The 17,032-nt window shown below is 37.0% G+C and overlaps 1 protein-coding gene across 4 annotated transcripts in view; it reads right to left on the bottom strand.

Annotated features, from left to right (window-relative positions):
* DCP1A (decapping mRNA 1A) overlaps positions 1-17,032 on the bottom strand; it is a 62,065-nt gene that overhangs the window by 28,127 nt on the left and 16,906 nt on the right. For all 4 annotated transcript variants that reach the window (XM_079115733.1, XM_079115732.1, XM_079115731.1 and 1 more), the window contains exon 4: positions 10,708-10,774. In XM_079115733.1, the coding sequence (XP_078971859.1) occupies positions 10,708-10,774 (67 nt within the window). The remainder of the gene's footprint in view (positions 1-10,707; positions 10,775-17,032) is intronic.

Below are 17,032 nucleotides of genomic sequence, written 5' to 3'. Positions count from 1 at the left end.
CCTGGAAGTTCTCTGTCACAGTACCTGCAGGTTTGATTACACTTGGCTGCTGCCATTTTGAGACAACAACCAGGCCCCGTAGGACCCCTGGCTGGACTGACTGAGCCCCGTCTCCAGAATCCCTCAGCCTGACTGATCACTCCCTGCCTCTGGGGCCCTCACATTGACTGACCCCCCAGACCAACTGACTGTGCCCTATCACCAGAACCCCAGACTGACTGCACCTGGCCTCCAGGATCCCAAAACCACACCAAACACACCCGACCTCCAGGACCCCTGCCTGACCAACCGCATCCCGCCTCCAGGACCTCCAGCTGACCACATCCACATCCTGAGCTGCAGCTCCCCATTTGTCAACACATTTGGAAGCCACAGTGGCCATCTTGGATAATCCTGGAAGCCAGAGCTCTGATCTTTAGGTGGGGCAAATCCCATCCTGAGACACCTGCTGGAGGCTTGAAGCTCATTGTCAGGTACCTCTCATGCATCAGGCTACTGAACTCTGGGAGGTTTCATTACTATATGACTGTTATACTGTAGATTTTCTTTTTTCTTCTTATTGAAAAAGTTTAAGTTTTTATTTCTTTACTTTTCTTGCTCTCTTTTCCTTTTGTTTACCTCTTCCCTCAGTCTCTTTCTCCCGTTTTTGCATGCTAACATCCAATTTCTTTTGATTACACTCTCACCCTTTCTATTATCTAGAACTTCTGTATATTCTTTTATCCCATTAACAGCCACATTCTACATCCCTCTGCATCCTCTTTGTCCTCCATTAGAAACTGCAGACCTTATTGCAAATCTGTTTGTTTTACTGAAGATAATATTTTAACTCATTTTGTTTATTATGACAATTTTGTTATTGTCCTCATAGGGGCTATCTGGTCTAGGACTGCATAGTGTCTGAATTGGGCACTGCTAATATTGATCTCCCCTCAAAGAAAGGGTTTTGGAAACCTATAGGGCCACTATAAGCCTATAGGGGGGAATCTGCAATACCCCAGATATGCACTGCTAGAGGGGAAGATACATGAACAACATGAAAAAACAAGGGAAGAAAATGATCCAAACAAATCTAGATTCTATAGTAATAGAATCCAATGACAGTATGTTAGAAGAAATGTAAGAAAAGGACTTCAGATTATACATGATTAAGATGATTCACGAAGCAAAGGATGAGATAGGAGAGCAAATGCAGGCAATGAATGATAATACCAATAAGCTGAAAGAGCACCTGCAGGAAGCAAAAGATCATTTCAACAAAGAGATAGAGATTCTCAAAACAAAACAAAACAAAACTAAACAAACAAACAAAAAAACCAAACGGAAATCCTTGAAATGAAGGAAACAATAAACCAAATAAAAATCTCAACGGAAAGCATCACCAAAAGACTAGACCACTTGGAAGACAGAACCTCAGACAATGAAGACAAAATATTGAATCTTGAAAATAAAGTTGCCCAGAGAAGATGGTAAGAAATCATGAACAGAATCTCCAAGAACTATGGGACATCATGAAAAGACCAAATTTAAGAATTATTGGGATTGAGGAAGGCACAGAGATACAAACCAAAGGAATGAACAACCTATTCAATGAAATAATATCAGAAAATTTCCCAAACCTGAAGAATGAAACGGAAAATCAAATATAAGAGGCTTACACAACAGCAAATGCACAAAATCACAACAGATCCACACCAAGGCACATTATAATGAAAATGCCTAACATTCAAAATAAAGATAGGATTTTGAAGGCTGCGAGGGAAAAGCATCAGATTACATATCGGGGGAGACCAACATGGATAGCAGGCGACTTCTCAACCCAGACTCTAAAAGCTAGAAGGGCCTGGACCAACATATTTCAAGCTCTGAAAGAACATGGTTGCCAACCAAGAATCCTATACCCAGCAAAACTAACCTTCAGATTTGAAGATGAAATAAAATCCTTCCATGATAAACAAAAGTTAAAAGAATTTACAAATAGAAAGCCTGCACTACAGAATGTTCTCAACAAAATATTCCATGAGGAGGAAATGAAAAACAACAATGGAGGTCAGCAAAGGGAGGAACTACCTTAGAGAAAAACCACTCAAAGGAGAAACCAAGCCGACTTAAAAACCAAAAATAAGCCAAATGACTGGGAATACAAATCATATCTCCATAATAACCCTGAATGTTAATGGCCTAAACTCATCAATCAAAAGACACAGACTGGCAGAATGGATTAAAAAGAAAGACCCAACAATATGCTGCCTGCAAGAGACTCATCTCATAGAAAAAGACATCCACAGACTAAAGATGAAAGGATGGGGAAAAACCTACTACGCACATGGACTCAATAAAAAAGTGGGGGTTTCCATCCTTATATCAGATAAAGTGGACTTCAAGCCAAAGTTAGTCAGAAGGGATAAAGAAGGACATTTCATACAGCTTAAGGGAACCATAAATCAGGAAGACATAACGATAGTAAATATTTATGCCCCAAACAATGGTGCATCCCTGTACATCAAACAAATCCTTCTCAATTTCAAGAATCACATAGACCACAACACAATAATTCTGGGTGACTTTAATGCACCACTGTCACCACTAGATAGATCGTCCAAACAAAAACCAACCAAAGGAACCATAGAACTCAATAACACAATCAATAACCTAGACTTAATAGACATATATAGAATATTCCATCCATCAACGAGTGGATTCACTTTCTTCTCAGCAGCACATGGAACCTTCTCGAAAATAGACCATATGTTATGCCACAATGCAGCCCTTAGGAAATGCAAAAAATTAGAGATGCTGCCTGTGTTCTATCAGATCATAATGGACTGAGAATAGAAATGAATGACAAAATAAAAAACAGAAATTACTCCAACACCTGGAGACTAAAAATAATATGCTACTGAATGAAACATGGATAACAAAAAACCTCAGGGAGGACATAAAAAAATTCTTAGAGGTCAATGCGAACGACGATATAACATATCAAAATCTCTGGGACACTATGAAAGCAGTACTAAGAGGAAAATTCATTGCATGGAGCGCATTCCAGAAAAGAATGAAAAGTCAACAACTAAATGACCTAACATTACAGCTCAAAGCCCTAGAAAAAGAACAGAATAACAGCAAAAGTAGTAGAAGACACGAAATAATTAAAATCAGAGCTGAAATCAATGAAATTGAAACAAAAGAAACAATTCAAAAAATTGACAAAACAAAAAGTTGGTTCTTTGAGAAAGTAAACAAAATAGACAAACCCTTAGCCACACTAACAAAGAGAGGAGAGAGAAAACTCAAATTACTAAAATTTGTGATGAAAAAGGAAATATCACGACAGACACCACTGAGATACAGAACAAATGAGAAGCTACTTTGAAAATCTGTATTCCAACAAAATAGAATCTACTGAAGACGTTGACAAATTTCTAGAGACATGTACTCCTCCCAAACTGAACCAGGAGGACATACACAATTTAAACAGATCAATAACAAGCAATGAAGTAGAAGACATTAAAAATCTACCATCCAAGAAAAGCCCAGGATCAGACGGATTCTCAGCCGAGTTCTACAAGACCTTCAAAGAAGATCTCATTCCAATACTTCTCAAAGTATTCCAGGAAATAGAAAAAGAGGGTACCCTACCAAACTCCTTCTATGAAGCTAATATCACCCTCATACCCAAACCAGGAAAAGACACATCAAGGAAAGAAAATTTTAGTCCAATATCCTTGATGAATATAGATGCAAAGATCCTTAACAAAATATTGGCAAATCATATCCAAAAACGTATTAAGAAAATTGTGCACCACGATCAAGTGGGGTACATCCCTGGAATGCAAGGATGGTTTAACATCCGTAAATCAATAAACATAATCCATTATGTCAATAGACTTAAGGATAAGAATCATATGGTTATTTCAACTGACGCGGAAAAAGCGTTCGACAAAATACAACACCTCTTCATGCTCAAAACACTAGAAAAAATAGGGATAGTAGGAACATACCTGAACATTGTAAAGGCTATTTATGCTAAGCCCATGGCCAACGTCATTCTTAATGGAGAAACACTAAAACCATTCCCTTTAAAAACGGGAACAGGGATGTCCTCTTTCACCACTTCTATTCAACATTGTCCTCAAAACTCTAGCCAGAGCAATTAGGCAGACTAAAGACATTAAAGGGATATGAATAGGAAAAGAGAAACTTAAGCTGTCACTATTTGCTGATGACATGATTCTATATTCAGAGGATCCAAAAACCTCCTCCAGAAAACTTCTAGACCTCACCAATGAATTCAGCAAAATAACAGGCTATAAAATCAACACGCATAAATCTAAAGCATTTTTATACACAAGCGATGAAACAGCTGAAAGGGAAATGAGGAAAACAACTCCATTTGCAATAGCCTCAAAAAAAAAAAAAAAAAAAAAAAAAACTTGGGAATCAATCTAACCAAAGAGGCAAAAGATTTCTACAATGAAAACTACAAAACATTGAAGAAAGAAATTGAGGAAGACCTTAGAAGATGGAAAGATCTCCATGTTCTTAGATAGGCAGAATTAATATTGTCAAAATGGCCATACTACCAAAAGTGCTATACAGATTCAATGCAATTCCAATTAAAATCCCATTGATGTACCTTACAGAAATAGAGCAAGCAATCATGAAATTCATCTGGAAGAATAAGAAACCCAGAATAGCTAAAGCAATCCTTAGCAGGAAGAATGAAACGGGGTATTGCAATACCAGAACTTCAACTGTACTACAAAGCAATAGTAACAAAAACAGCTTGGGTATTGGCACCAAAATAGACAGGTAGATAGGTACACTATTCTAGGTAGAATAGAGGACACTGACACAAACCCAAATAAATACAATTTTCTCATACTAGACAAAGGTGCCAAAAATATGCAATGGAGAAAAGATAGCCTCTTCAACAAATGGTGCTGGGAAAACTGGAAATCCATATGCAACAGAATGAAACCAAACCCCTATCTCTCACCCTGCACAAAAATCAACTCACAATGGATCAAGGACCTTGAAATCAGACCAGAGACCCTGCATCTTACAGAAGAAAAAGTAGGTCCAAATCTTCAACTTGTTGGCTTAGGATCAGACTTCCTTAACAGGACTCCCATAGCACCAGAAATAAAAGCAAGAATCAACAACTGGGATAGATTCAAACTAAATAGCTTTCTCTCAGCAAAGGAAACTATCAGCAATGCAAAGAGAGAGCCTACAGAGTGGGAGAATATCTTTGCCACTCGTACTTCAGATAGAGCACTAATTTCCAGAATATATAAAGAACTCAAAAAACTCTACACGAAGAATACATATAACCCAATCAACAAATGGGATAAGAATATGAACAGATGCTTTACAGAAGATCTACAAGCAATAAACAAACATATGAAAAAATGTTCACCATCTTTAGTAATAAGAGAAATGCAAATCAAAACTACACTAAGATTCCATCTCACCCCAATTAGAATGGTGATTATCAAGAATACAAGCAACAATAGGTGTTGGAGAGGATGTGGGGAAAAAGGTACACTCATACATTGCTGGTGGGGATGGAAATTAGTGCAGCCACTCTGGAAAGCAGTGTGGAGATTCCTTAGAAAACTTGGAATGGAACCACCATTTGACCCAGCTATCCCACTCCTTGGCCTATACCCAAAGGACTTAAAATCAGCATACTACAGAGATACAGCCACATCAATGTTCATAGCTGCTCAATTCACAATAGCCAGACTGTGGAACCAACCTAGATGTCCTTCAATTGATGAATGGATAAAGAAACTGTGGTATATATATACAATGGAATATTACTCAGCTATAAAGAATAATAAAATTATGGCATTTGCAGGCAAATGGATGAAATTGGAGAATATTATGCTAAGTGAGATAAGCCAATCTCAAAAATCCAAAGGTCGAATGATCTCACTGATAAACGGATGATGATACATAATGGGGGATGGGAGGGGGGCAAGAATGGAGGAAGGAGGGACTGTATAGAGGGAAAAGAGGGGTGGGGGAGAAGGAAAAAATAACAGAATGAATCAAACATCATTACCCTATATAAATGTATGATTACACAAATGGTATGCTGTTACTCCATGTACAAAGAGAAACAACATGTATCCCATTTGTTTACAATAAAAAAAAAAAAACCCTTGCAAATGTCACATGCCATTTAAAGTAAAAATTATTTCAATCAAGAAAATAAATGCATACCATAAAAACAAATAATAAAATAAGTCACAAATGAGAAAAAAAATGACATTGATAGAGGTAAGGACTTCAAATCTATCTGTAAAGACTTTCATTTTTAAAGAACATCCTTTCTTCCCTATAACTGAAGAAATTATAGAAAAATGTTAGCAAGTATAGGTTGGTGACAAGCACATGAGTAGTTTATTTCCTATATTTTCCTTGAAGGTAGAATAATAAATTTTAATAAGGCAAATAATCTCTTTTTTTAAAAATTCATTCAGGTTTCAGTCTCAACTTGAAATGAATAAACCCTGCCTGCCATGGGATTTTATGGGAATAGCTATGACTTGGTAATTATATTAACTGAAAACTTGACAGACAATGATGACAGGCAATAAATCAATTCAGTAATGAAAGGTTTGTTTTAATGTACTAGGACAAGGACAAGAATAGGCTCCTCACTGCCAGTTTATGGCTTCAAAACAGCCTATTCAGGAACTCCCAATTGGTACTATGTGGTGGGGAGGGACAATGATGTCTCTTTTATTTAAAAGCAGTAGGTTAAACAATAACAAAAAAATTTTTTTGTGGTGCTGGGGATCAAACCCAGGTCCTCTCACATGCCAGGAAAGCACTCAACCACTGAGCAACATTATTTTGGTTCAAAAGAACATTTCTAATAATCACCTCTGGTTACCTGTGAACAGACCATCTCAGGAAGTTCACTACTGCTAAAAGCAGAAGCTGCCAGGGTTGGTGTGGCAGGACTCTTATATGAGTGATGCTTGGACTCTAAAAGCCTCTTTCAGTTCAAACTTAACAAGAAATGCCGTTGCATCTCTCCCTTCTTTTAAAACATCAAAACATACCCTTAGGACTCTACGACCAGGAATAAAACTCACTTTCATGAATTCTCCAAAAATATTTATATTTATTTAGTTGTAGATGGACACAATACCTTTATTTTACTTATTTTTATGTGTTGCTGAGGACTGAACCAGTGCCTCACACATATGAGGCAAGCATTCCACCACTGAGCTACAACCCCAGCCCGAGTTTGCCCAATTTATACCATTTATCTGAGCAAACATTCTACAAAAGTTTTTATTATTAAAAGAAGTTTCTGAGGGGGGCAAGAATGGAGGAAGGAGGGACTGTATAGAGGGAAAAGAGGGGTGGAGGGGTGGGGGGAAGGACAAAATAACAGAATGAATCAAATATCATTACCCTATGTAAATGTGTGATTACGCAAATGGTATGCTGTTACTCCATGTACAACAGAAACAACATGTATCCCATTTGTTTACAATAAAAATAAATTAAACAAAACAAAACAAAAAAAAAAACGAGCAAAAAAAAAAAGTTTCTGACAGACTAGAGTCCTCTTCAGGAGAGTCATCATTTTCTAAATGTAGTGGGTTTTCGACTTTGCCTTCAAATAGAGAATATCCAAATAGACCTAAAAGTTCATTCAATTTCCTACATAGCTTCTCAGTTTTTAAAATTTTATTTGACTTTTTTCCAACCTGAGTTAATTTTTTTATTTATTTTTGCGGTGTTAGGAGTTGAACTCAGGGCCTTATGCATGTTAGGCAAGCACTTTACCACTGAACTATGCCCCCAGCCCCTCAGTTTGTATAAGCATCTTTCAGAATAAATCAATTTTTTACTTAGAGAATGTTTATTATATTGTGGCTGTCAAAAGAGTCATGAGAAGAACTGCATTTAAAAGAATGAGCACTGAAAGACATGTTTATTTACTGTGGTGCTGAAGATCAAACCCAGGGCCTTGAACATGCTATACAAGTGCTCTACCACTTAAGTGACATCCCCAGTCTAGAGTACACTTGTTTAGATGCACAATATGCCAAAAAATTGTACCAGTAATTTTGGTTATCAAAGGCAACATTCTGAATTATGTAGAGCATAGAGGCATATGGAGGCAGTTTTATTTTATTTTGGGGGGCTCTGGAGTTTTAACTCAGAGGCACTCTACTGAGCTACATTCCCAGCCCTGTATTTATTTATTTATTTATTTTTTAAAATTTGTGACAGGGTCTCAGAAGTTGCTTAGGGTCTTGCTAGGTTGTTAAAGCTGACCTTGAACTTGAGATACTCCTGTATCAGCTTCCTGAGGTGCTGGGATTATAGGTGTGTGCCACTGTGCCCAGTTGCTGGCAGTTTAAGAACAATAAAAAAGTCCTTTTTAATCTTTGGTGATTATAAAGTCATTTATTCCAAAAAAAATGGTAAACTTTATAAGGTATTATCTTCCTCTATAAACAGGCCAGCACTTAGAAAAAATAAAACTTTAATTTTGTTTCCAGTCAAACAAGCTGATAATATGAAAGAACCTCAAATGTTCTTTTCCCTCCCTGCTTCCTGTTTCTACTTCTTCATCTTATTTTAGAGTTCAATACAGTATTTTCAATTGGTCTCAGTTTTCAGTTTCATTTGCCATCTGAAGTCCGGCATTAGGGGGTACAACTTGCCTTTAAAGAGAAAGAAGTTGAAAATGATTTCCTCTGTACTTGTTAGGGCTCAAGGAACCAGATTCTCTAATTTAGGGTCCAAATGCTTTCATGTTGCAGGAGAATATGTGAATATGTTAGTAAACTCCGAAGTTTAAGTATTTAAGACAAATATTCTGGGTGAATCAACAAACGACATGTGTGTTCTAAATAACCAGAACTGTCAGCTGCCTTCACTGATACTTTCAAAACTAAAAACCAAGTTGCATGTGGTGATGCACACCTGTAATCCTAGCTATGGGGAGGCTGAGGCAGGAGGATCTGAAGTTTCAGGATCAAAAGGTTGAAACTTTGCAAGACCCTGATTCAAATTAAAAATGAAAAGGGCTGGGGATGTAGCTCAGTGACACAGTGCTTGTCTGGCATGTTCAAGACCCTGGAGGAAAAAAACAAAAAAAAAAGCGATCAAAGGCCACGTGTGCAGCTCAGTGGTACAGTGTTTACTTAGTAGTCTTAAGACCCTGCGTGCAATTCCCAGCACACACAAAAGTGATCATCAAAGCAATGCCTTTGTTAAGTCATGAGATGAAGCCCTCACAATGGCATCAGTCTGCTTTATAAGAAACAAAGACAGACGTGCACTAACATGTCTGATCTCTCATGATGCTCTCCTTCATGTTATGATGCAAGAAGGAGACTCTACCCCAGATATTGGCTTCATGCTCCTGGACTTAAGAATCATAACCCTCTATTTTATAAATTAAAGAAAGAAATTAATTTTTTTCTGAAAAAGTTTTACTTTTTTAGAGGTGAGGTGTTCTAAAGAGGTTCTAGAGAGCCAGCCCTTTTTCTAATAAATAACAAGTTTACAGGGAGCGGTGCTCTCCAGGCTGCACCTAGTAATAATAAACATGGGTCTGCTTTCTGAGCTTATAGCTAGAGCAGACGACAGAGTAGGAGGCTGATATGCATCCAATTGGGACATGCCAGGACAGTCCTGATAATAATTTGGTTTTATCTATGTGTCCCATTCCTAAAAAGGTAAAATGTAAACCGAGAACTGAGGTTTTCGGGTAGTTTAACTACTTATCTAAACTTTTAGGAGACTTAGCTAAAAATTAGACTGTTAAAAAAAAAATTAAGACTGTTTTCTTCCAAACATGCAGATATAAACCTTGTAGGAGAGAAAAGGGAAGTTTGATTTAACAGACGGGGAAGAGAGATCTACATTTTTGAGATTTAAGCAAAAACTGAGGAGGAGGCAGAGGTACACCAGAACACACTTGCAGCACTGTGTCCAAGATCTGTAGCCCTTAAAGCCCCTTCATAACCACAGTGTCTTGGGCTCCCTGAATCCAGACTGGCAGTCCAGTAATATGGATAGGCCATATGGGGTATTTTCTTTGTCCTTTCATGAGAAAGGACACAAGTCACCCTTCAGAACATTAATTCAATGAAAATAATTTTTCAAATTTTAAGATTCTGGGCTACAAAGAAATCTTCTGGAAGATAATCCGTTAGTGGACTGGGGACTGCTAAACCTAATCTGTGTTAAAAGCAAGTTTGCTTAAAGGAGTTCAACATGGATGTGTGCAGGAGTTCTCTCTCAGGCCACTGAATACAGGACCATCTGTTACAGTGGTAATTTGGATAGCTACTGCATGTGGCTGTCAGGCTGTGCACTGGATTAGCTGATAGCCCCGGGAGCTGGGCAATTTGGAGGCCCTAATCTACAGTAAGGTTTTGGTTAAATTATGAACTGTAGGACTGGATACGATGCAGTCATTATAAACACCACTGAGGAAAATTTAATGCCTTGACATTTCAAGTAGAATATACAGCATAAAGCTATTTTTGTAAAAAAACAATCCACATAACAACCTGATGTATTCATGAAGAAAAAGACTGGAAGGAAACAGATGTCTGTAAACATTGGAAGAAGCAGGATTATAGACAATTCCAGGGTTAGGTTTTTCTGCCTTTTACAAATTTTTGGCAATAAAAAGGAAATTAATATACTTACTCGGCCATGAGTTTTGCTATGCGGTGACAGTCATTCTTATCATAAAACCAGATACTGTATATTGACACTTGAAAAACAAAGGAGAAAAAGTGGTAAGGGGAAATGAGGTTTTAACATTTGTATATACAAAAATATTATCACCAAAGAATATCACTGAATTTATCATCATACCCTCAAATCATTAGCAATCCCTCTAAAGAAAAAAAACAAAAGAAACAAAAAACCCCAAACTCCTCCCTCCTAAACTCTATTTAACAATTAAGGACAGGTAAAATATTTAGATAAAAACTGTAAAGAGTAGTTGGTTTTAGACATTATTATCAGATATCATTAAACCTAGAAAGGACACTAAGTTTGAGATTATTTATGTATTATCAAGAAAGAAGATTGCCAATGAAACTAATACCAGATCAATATCGATTGTAAGATGTATTCCAAATTGACAGTAAAATATGAAAACAAGTCTTAATAAAAATGAAGTTCTGTGGCTAACCAAAGACCAAAATCTTTTTTTTTTTTTTTTAATCAGGGATTAAATAAACCCAAGGGTGCTTAACCACTGAGCCACATCCCCACATTTCCAGCCCTTTTTATTTTTTATTTTGAAATAGGCTCTCACTAGGTTGCTTACAGCCTCACTAAGTTGCTGAGGCTGGCTTTGAACCTGTGCTCCCCCTGCCTCAGCCTCCTGAGCCTCTGGGATTATAGGTATGCACCACCATGCCTGGCTCAGAATCTTTATGAGTCTCTTAAATCCTAAAATACAGAATAAAAACTATGTTACAGCAGAAATGAAGCTTTAATAAAAAATAACAGCTTTACATCCAAACTCAGATCGACTGTTGCACCTAACATGGACTGAGTTCAATAACTTTTTTTATTCCTGGTGTGGTGACCAGCACAAAGACAAAAGACAAAGAGTCTTCAAAAGAATTAGCTGAAAGATAAATGACCCTTATTATTAAAGATGACAATGTATAAAATTAACTGTAAGTAGTTTCTGGATATGGTAGGTAGAAATATTAAAGAGTCAAGTCAAAATAAACATGCAGATGGGTAGGGCTTATGGCTACCATGTGCATCCATCATGACACAGTTTGCCCTAGCTTACTCCTCCTACGATGCTTAAAATGATTCTCTGGCACAGGAAGGATGGGTATCATTATGCTTTCTTTTTTAAACAAACATTTTGAAATAACTGTACTTTAACATACAATTATAAAAAACATCTAGGTCCCCTTTAAGTGGTTTCTGCCAATTTTTTGTAACATTTTACCAAACTATAGTATAAAATTACAACTAAGATACTGACATTGATCAATGAAGATACGGAACACCCCATGGCCACAAGCATCACTGGTGTCCTTTTACAGCCAAATCCACCTCCCTTAGTCCCTTCCCAATTCTGACCCCTGCCAATCACTAATCTGTTTTCCATCTCCTTGCTTCCTGGTACTGTGGATTGAACCCAGGGGTGCTCTACCACAGAGCTACATCCCCAAGCCTTTTTATTTTGAGAAAGGGTCTCACGAAGTGCCGAGTCTGGCCTTGAACTTGTGATCCCACTGCCTAAGCCTCTGAAAGTGCTGGGAACAGCACCAAGTTAATCTGTTCTCCATTTCTATAGTGTTATCATTTCAAGACTGTATATAGATGGAATCATACAACATGTATGAGGTTGACTTTTGTGACTCAGTGTAATTCCCTAGAGTCATCTAAGTTGCTTAAGGCCTTGCTAAGTTGTTGAGACTGGTCTGGAGTGTGCAATCCTCCTGCCTCTGCCTCCTGAATTGCTGGGATTACAGTTGTGTGTCACTGCATCTGGTTCATTGTGGTTGGAATTTACATTTCCCTAAGAGCTTATAGTGCTGAATATATTTTCATGTGCAATTTTGCCATCTTTATATCTTCTTTAGTGAAATGCCCCTTCATGTCTTTTGCCTCTTCTAATTAGATTTTTTTTTTAACTGTTGGGCTTTGAGAGTTCTCTACATATTTGAGATACTAGAACTTCGTTGGAAATAGGGTTTGAAAATATTTTCTCCTAGTCTGTAGCTTGTTCTTTTATCCTCTTAGTAATGTCCGCTCAAGGCAAGAGCTTTAAATTTTCACCAGTTCTAATACATCAGTTTTTCTTTTTAGTCATCCAAAAGCATGCTTTTGGGGTCAAGTCCATGAACTCTTTGCTTAGCATTACTTCAGAAACTTAGGTTACTTTTTCTTTTGGTCTAATATACCAGCATTATTTGTTGAAAATGATAACTTTCCTCTGTTGAGGAAATCTCTCACATTTTTTCAAATATCAAGTGGGCATATTTGTGTGGGTCTGTTTCTGGAATTTTTATTCAGTCCCATTTATTTGTCTGTTTCTCTATTATTACCACACTGTTCTGGTTACTGTAGTTATATAAGAAGACCTTAATACTGGGTAGAGCAGCTGGGTGCCGTGGCACATGCCTATAATCCCAAAAACTTGGGAGGCTGAAGCAGGATTGCAAGTTTGAGGTCAGCCTCAGCAACTTAACAAGGCCCTAAGCAACTTAGTGAGATCCTGTCTCAAAATAAAAATAAAAAGGGCTGGGGACGTAGCTCAGTGGCAAAGCACACCTGGGTTCAATCCTTAATACCCCCCAATTCCCACTAAAATAGCTTAGACCAATTCCTTCCACATTATGCTTCATAAAATTTAGAACAACCTTTTCTATGTCAACAAAAAAAGCTGCATGGGTTTTGATAAGAAATGTATAAAATCTACAGGTCAATTTAGGGACAATTAACATTTTTACTATGCTGAGTCCTTCAAAACACAAATGCAGTATTGCATTTACATATGCTGTGATGTTTTTTGTTGGCAGTTTGCAATTTTCAGCACACAGGTCAATCCTGTACATGTTAAGCTGATATCTAAATTTACTTTGCTTTAGAGTGATTATAGATACTGATTTTTAACTTTTTTCTACATTTATTAGTATATAGATTATGCAATTGGTTTTTCTGTGTTTATCTCATATCCTGAGACCTTACAAACTCAATTATTAGCTCTATGAGTGTGTACCCATGTAATTATGTCATCTGAATGACTTCTTCCCAAATCAGAAGGCATTTTCTTTCTTAGATCATGGCAGTGGCTGGAACGCCCAGTAATGTGCTGAACAGCAGTGCTAAGAATGGGTCTTTGTCTTATTCTTGATCTTAGAGGAAAAGCACATGGTTTAGGATGTTAGCTCTACATTTTTGTAGGTGCTCTTTATCAAGATGAGACCATTCAGTTCTCCTAACTCAAGAGTTTTTATCATGCTGGGTGTGGTGGCATACACTTGTAATCCCAGCAACTCAGAAGGCCGAGACAGGAGGATCACAAATTCGAGGCCAGTCTCAGCAACTTACTGAGGCCTTAAGCAACTTAGCAAGACCCTGTTTCAAAATAAAATATAAAAAGGGCTGGGGATGTGGCTGAGTGGTAAAGTGCCCCCTGGGTTCAATCCCCTATACTTTAAAAAAAAAAAAAGTTTTAATCATAAATGTGCATTATATTTTGTCAAATAATTTTTTTGCATAAAAATGGTATTTATTTTATTTCTTCTTTAACTTATTGATGTGGTAGATTACCTTAGTTGTTTTTCAACACTGGGCTACATCTAGAATAAAGACCCTTTGGGCATCATATATGCTTATTTTTTATGTATTACTGAATTTGACATGAATATTTGGCAAAGGTTTCTTATGTCTAAGTTCATAAAATAAATGATATGTAGTTTTCTTGTACCATCTTTGCCTTGTTTTGGTATCAGGGTAATAAAAACAGTTGAGAAGTGTTCATTCCTTTTCTATTTTCTGGTAGAGACTGTAAAATTTATGTTAATTTTTCTTTTTAATTCTCTGATAAAACCACCTACTTCTGGGAATTTCTTTTTCAGGAGTTTTTAATACATTTAAAAATCAATTTCTTTAGTGTTTCCAGTACTAATCCCATTATCTATTTTATCTTGTTTGAATTACATAGTTTGTGGTTTTTGAGGAATTGTTCTATTTCTTCCAGGTCACCAAGTTTATGAGAACACAGTTTGTAACATTTCCTTATTAGCCTTATGATACTTGAAGGACCTATAATATCTCCTGTTTCATTCCTGATTCTGGCAATCTGTGTTTTCTCTTTAGTTTTGCTAAAGGTTTGTTAATTTCATTGTCTTTTTTCTCTGTTCTCTTATTTTACCTGATTTACACCCAACCCTGTTAATTCCTTCCTTCCATTTGCTCTGAGTTAATTTTGCTCTTCTTTTCTTATTTCTTGAGGTGGGAATTCAGGAGGTCCTTAGCCAGTGCTGCTTGAAGGGGTGGGAGAAGTTTCTCATGGTCAGGCTGTCTAAGGCCTCTAGGAGTGGAAGGGAGCCTCTAGTCTTCATAGATGAAGATCATTTCCCAGATCAGGCTGGTTGTGAAGTGATCCCCTTTGTCAGTCCCACCCTGTCCCCTTTATGAAAGGGAAGAAGAACACTTCCTGGCGCCCACTCATTTTCAGCAGGGCTTCTAATCCTTCCTGTCAGTTTTGACTGGCTCACCTAATATTGGCAGGAGTCCCACTCAAATGAGGGGAAGAATGAGTCTACCTGAATTTGTAGGTTGAGAGTCAAGAAACACCAGGTTCTCTTCTGTTCCGAAGGTTGCAAGACCTTCTCTGCTATGTTGTTCTGCCACTTCTGTGTCCCTCACCAGAGCATTTTCCTCTTTCCACCTTTTAGAGTTCTCCTCATTATCTTTTGTGTCATTTCCAGATTCTACAGATGTACTTAGCAGGGAGAAGCAGGAACAGACAAATCTATGTGATTTTGTTTGATTATAAGTCTCGCTTTGCATTTTTATGGTTGCAAAAAGGAGTCTAATGGAGAGACTAATTGACTTATTAATATAGCAAAAGGAAAACTTAGTCCTAGAACCATAACTGGAATTCAGATCTCCTCATTTGTGGATTATCTTGCCAGTACACACTCTTTGCCTAAAACTTAATACATTAAACTTTACATAAGCATTTAAATTTTTTTAATGCCCTATGAGCAGCTGGAATTACAGGCATGTGCTGCTGCACCCAGGTTCAGTAGCATTAAAATTATTTTACAGAAATAAAGAGACAGTGGGCTTCAATTATGCTTGAAGAATAAAGCAAAACATAAAAGAAGAAAGTCTATGAATAACTGAGTTAAAAATTGCACATTAAAAGGATAGCATAGGATATAGAACATATAAATGTGAGCACAAGAAATTTTAAATAAATTAAAAATCTCAACTATCAATTGAAATCTATAAAGATATCATTAATGCACATCAATTTAGAAAATCACTGTTAATAAAGGTTGTTTAATGGCAAATTATTTGTTTCATCCTGAATTAAGGCCATTATTTCACAAAAGACTTCATGGCAAATTACAACTTTAAAAATTCCCTTCCTAAATAGACATAAAAGTTTAATTGGATTTTTCTATTGTTATTGCAGAGTGAATTGAAACACTAATATAAAGAGTGAGCAAATGGCTTTACGTCAATGGATGAAAATCATAAATGGGACTTTTCCCCTACCTTGTTTACAAAGGGGGTTGGAGAGAAAACCTCCAATCACACTATATCTGTCCTAAACCTTTGGGACCCATATCTGGTTATGGGTTGGGCAGGTGACAGCACTACCTAAAGGCAGCCTAGGATGATCAGCCTCAGACTTCAGACTACTGTGATTTCCTATTTTTACATTGACTCTCCTGTTTACAGACTTTCAAAGTACTACAAGTGTTTCAAACAGAATAAAAACACAAATGAGTAACAAGTCATTTTGGAGCATTTTACGTATATAAATCAACAAACTGACTCAACTTTGACATCTCAATGGAAAGAGCACAGAAATAGCTTTGCTATTTGGAGTTAATTATTAAGCATTATCTACTGCAGGGTCTTTGTTATGCTCTTAGCAGCTAAAGCTTACTCCAACACAGAATAAAACACAGCGACACTTTGAAAAGACTCCATATATGGCAATTCCATGCAATCACCTTTCTTTAAATGTGCCCCTTCCAACCTCAGCTAAGAAATACCCAAAACACCAACTCCAAATATGAGAGATTCATTTTCCCCTCACACACATATATATCTCAACATACCCATGAGATTTACAGTGGTAAGAAAAAGTTTAGGTTATATATCAGGCTCAGAGACGAACATACAACTTTTTCTGGGTAAAACAGATGCAATTAAGTACGTTTTCACATACTAAATTGAACTCTTAGGAAAGAATTCCCATATTGAAAATCAAAACAAGTCCATCGGAGCTGTCAAATTAAGA

This window comes from Sciurus vulgaris (assembly GCF_902686455.1).
Source record: "Sciurus vulgaris genome assembly, chromosome: 16".
Lineage (NCBI taxonomy): Eukaryota > Metazoa > Chordata > Mammalia > Rodentia > Sciuridae > Sciurus > Sciurus vulgaris.
The sequence above is the reverse complement of the archived record's forward strand: the minus strand, read 5'-3'. Positions and strand labels throughout refer to the sequence as shown.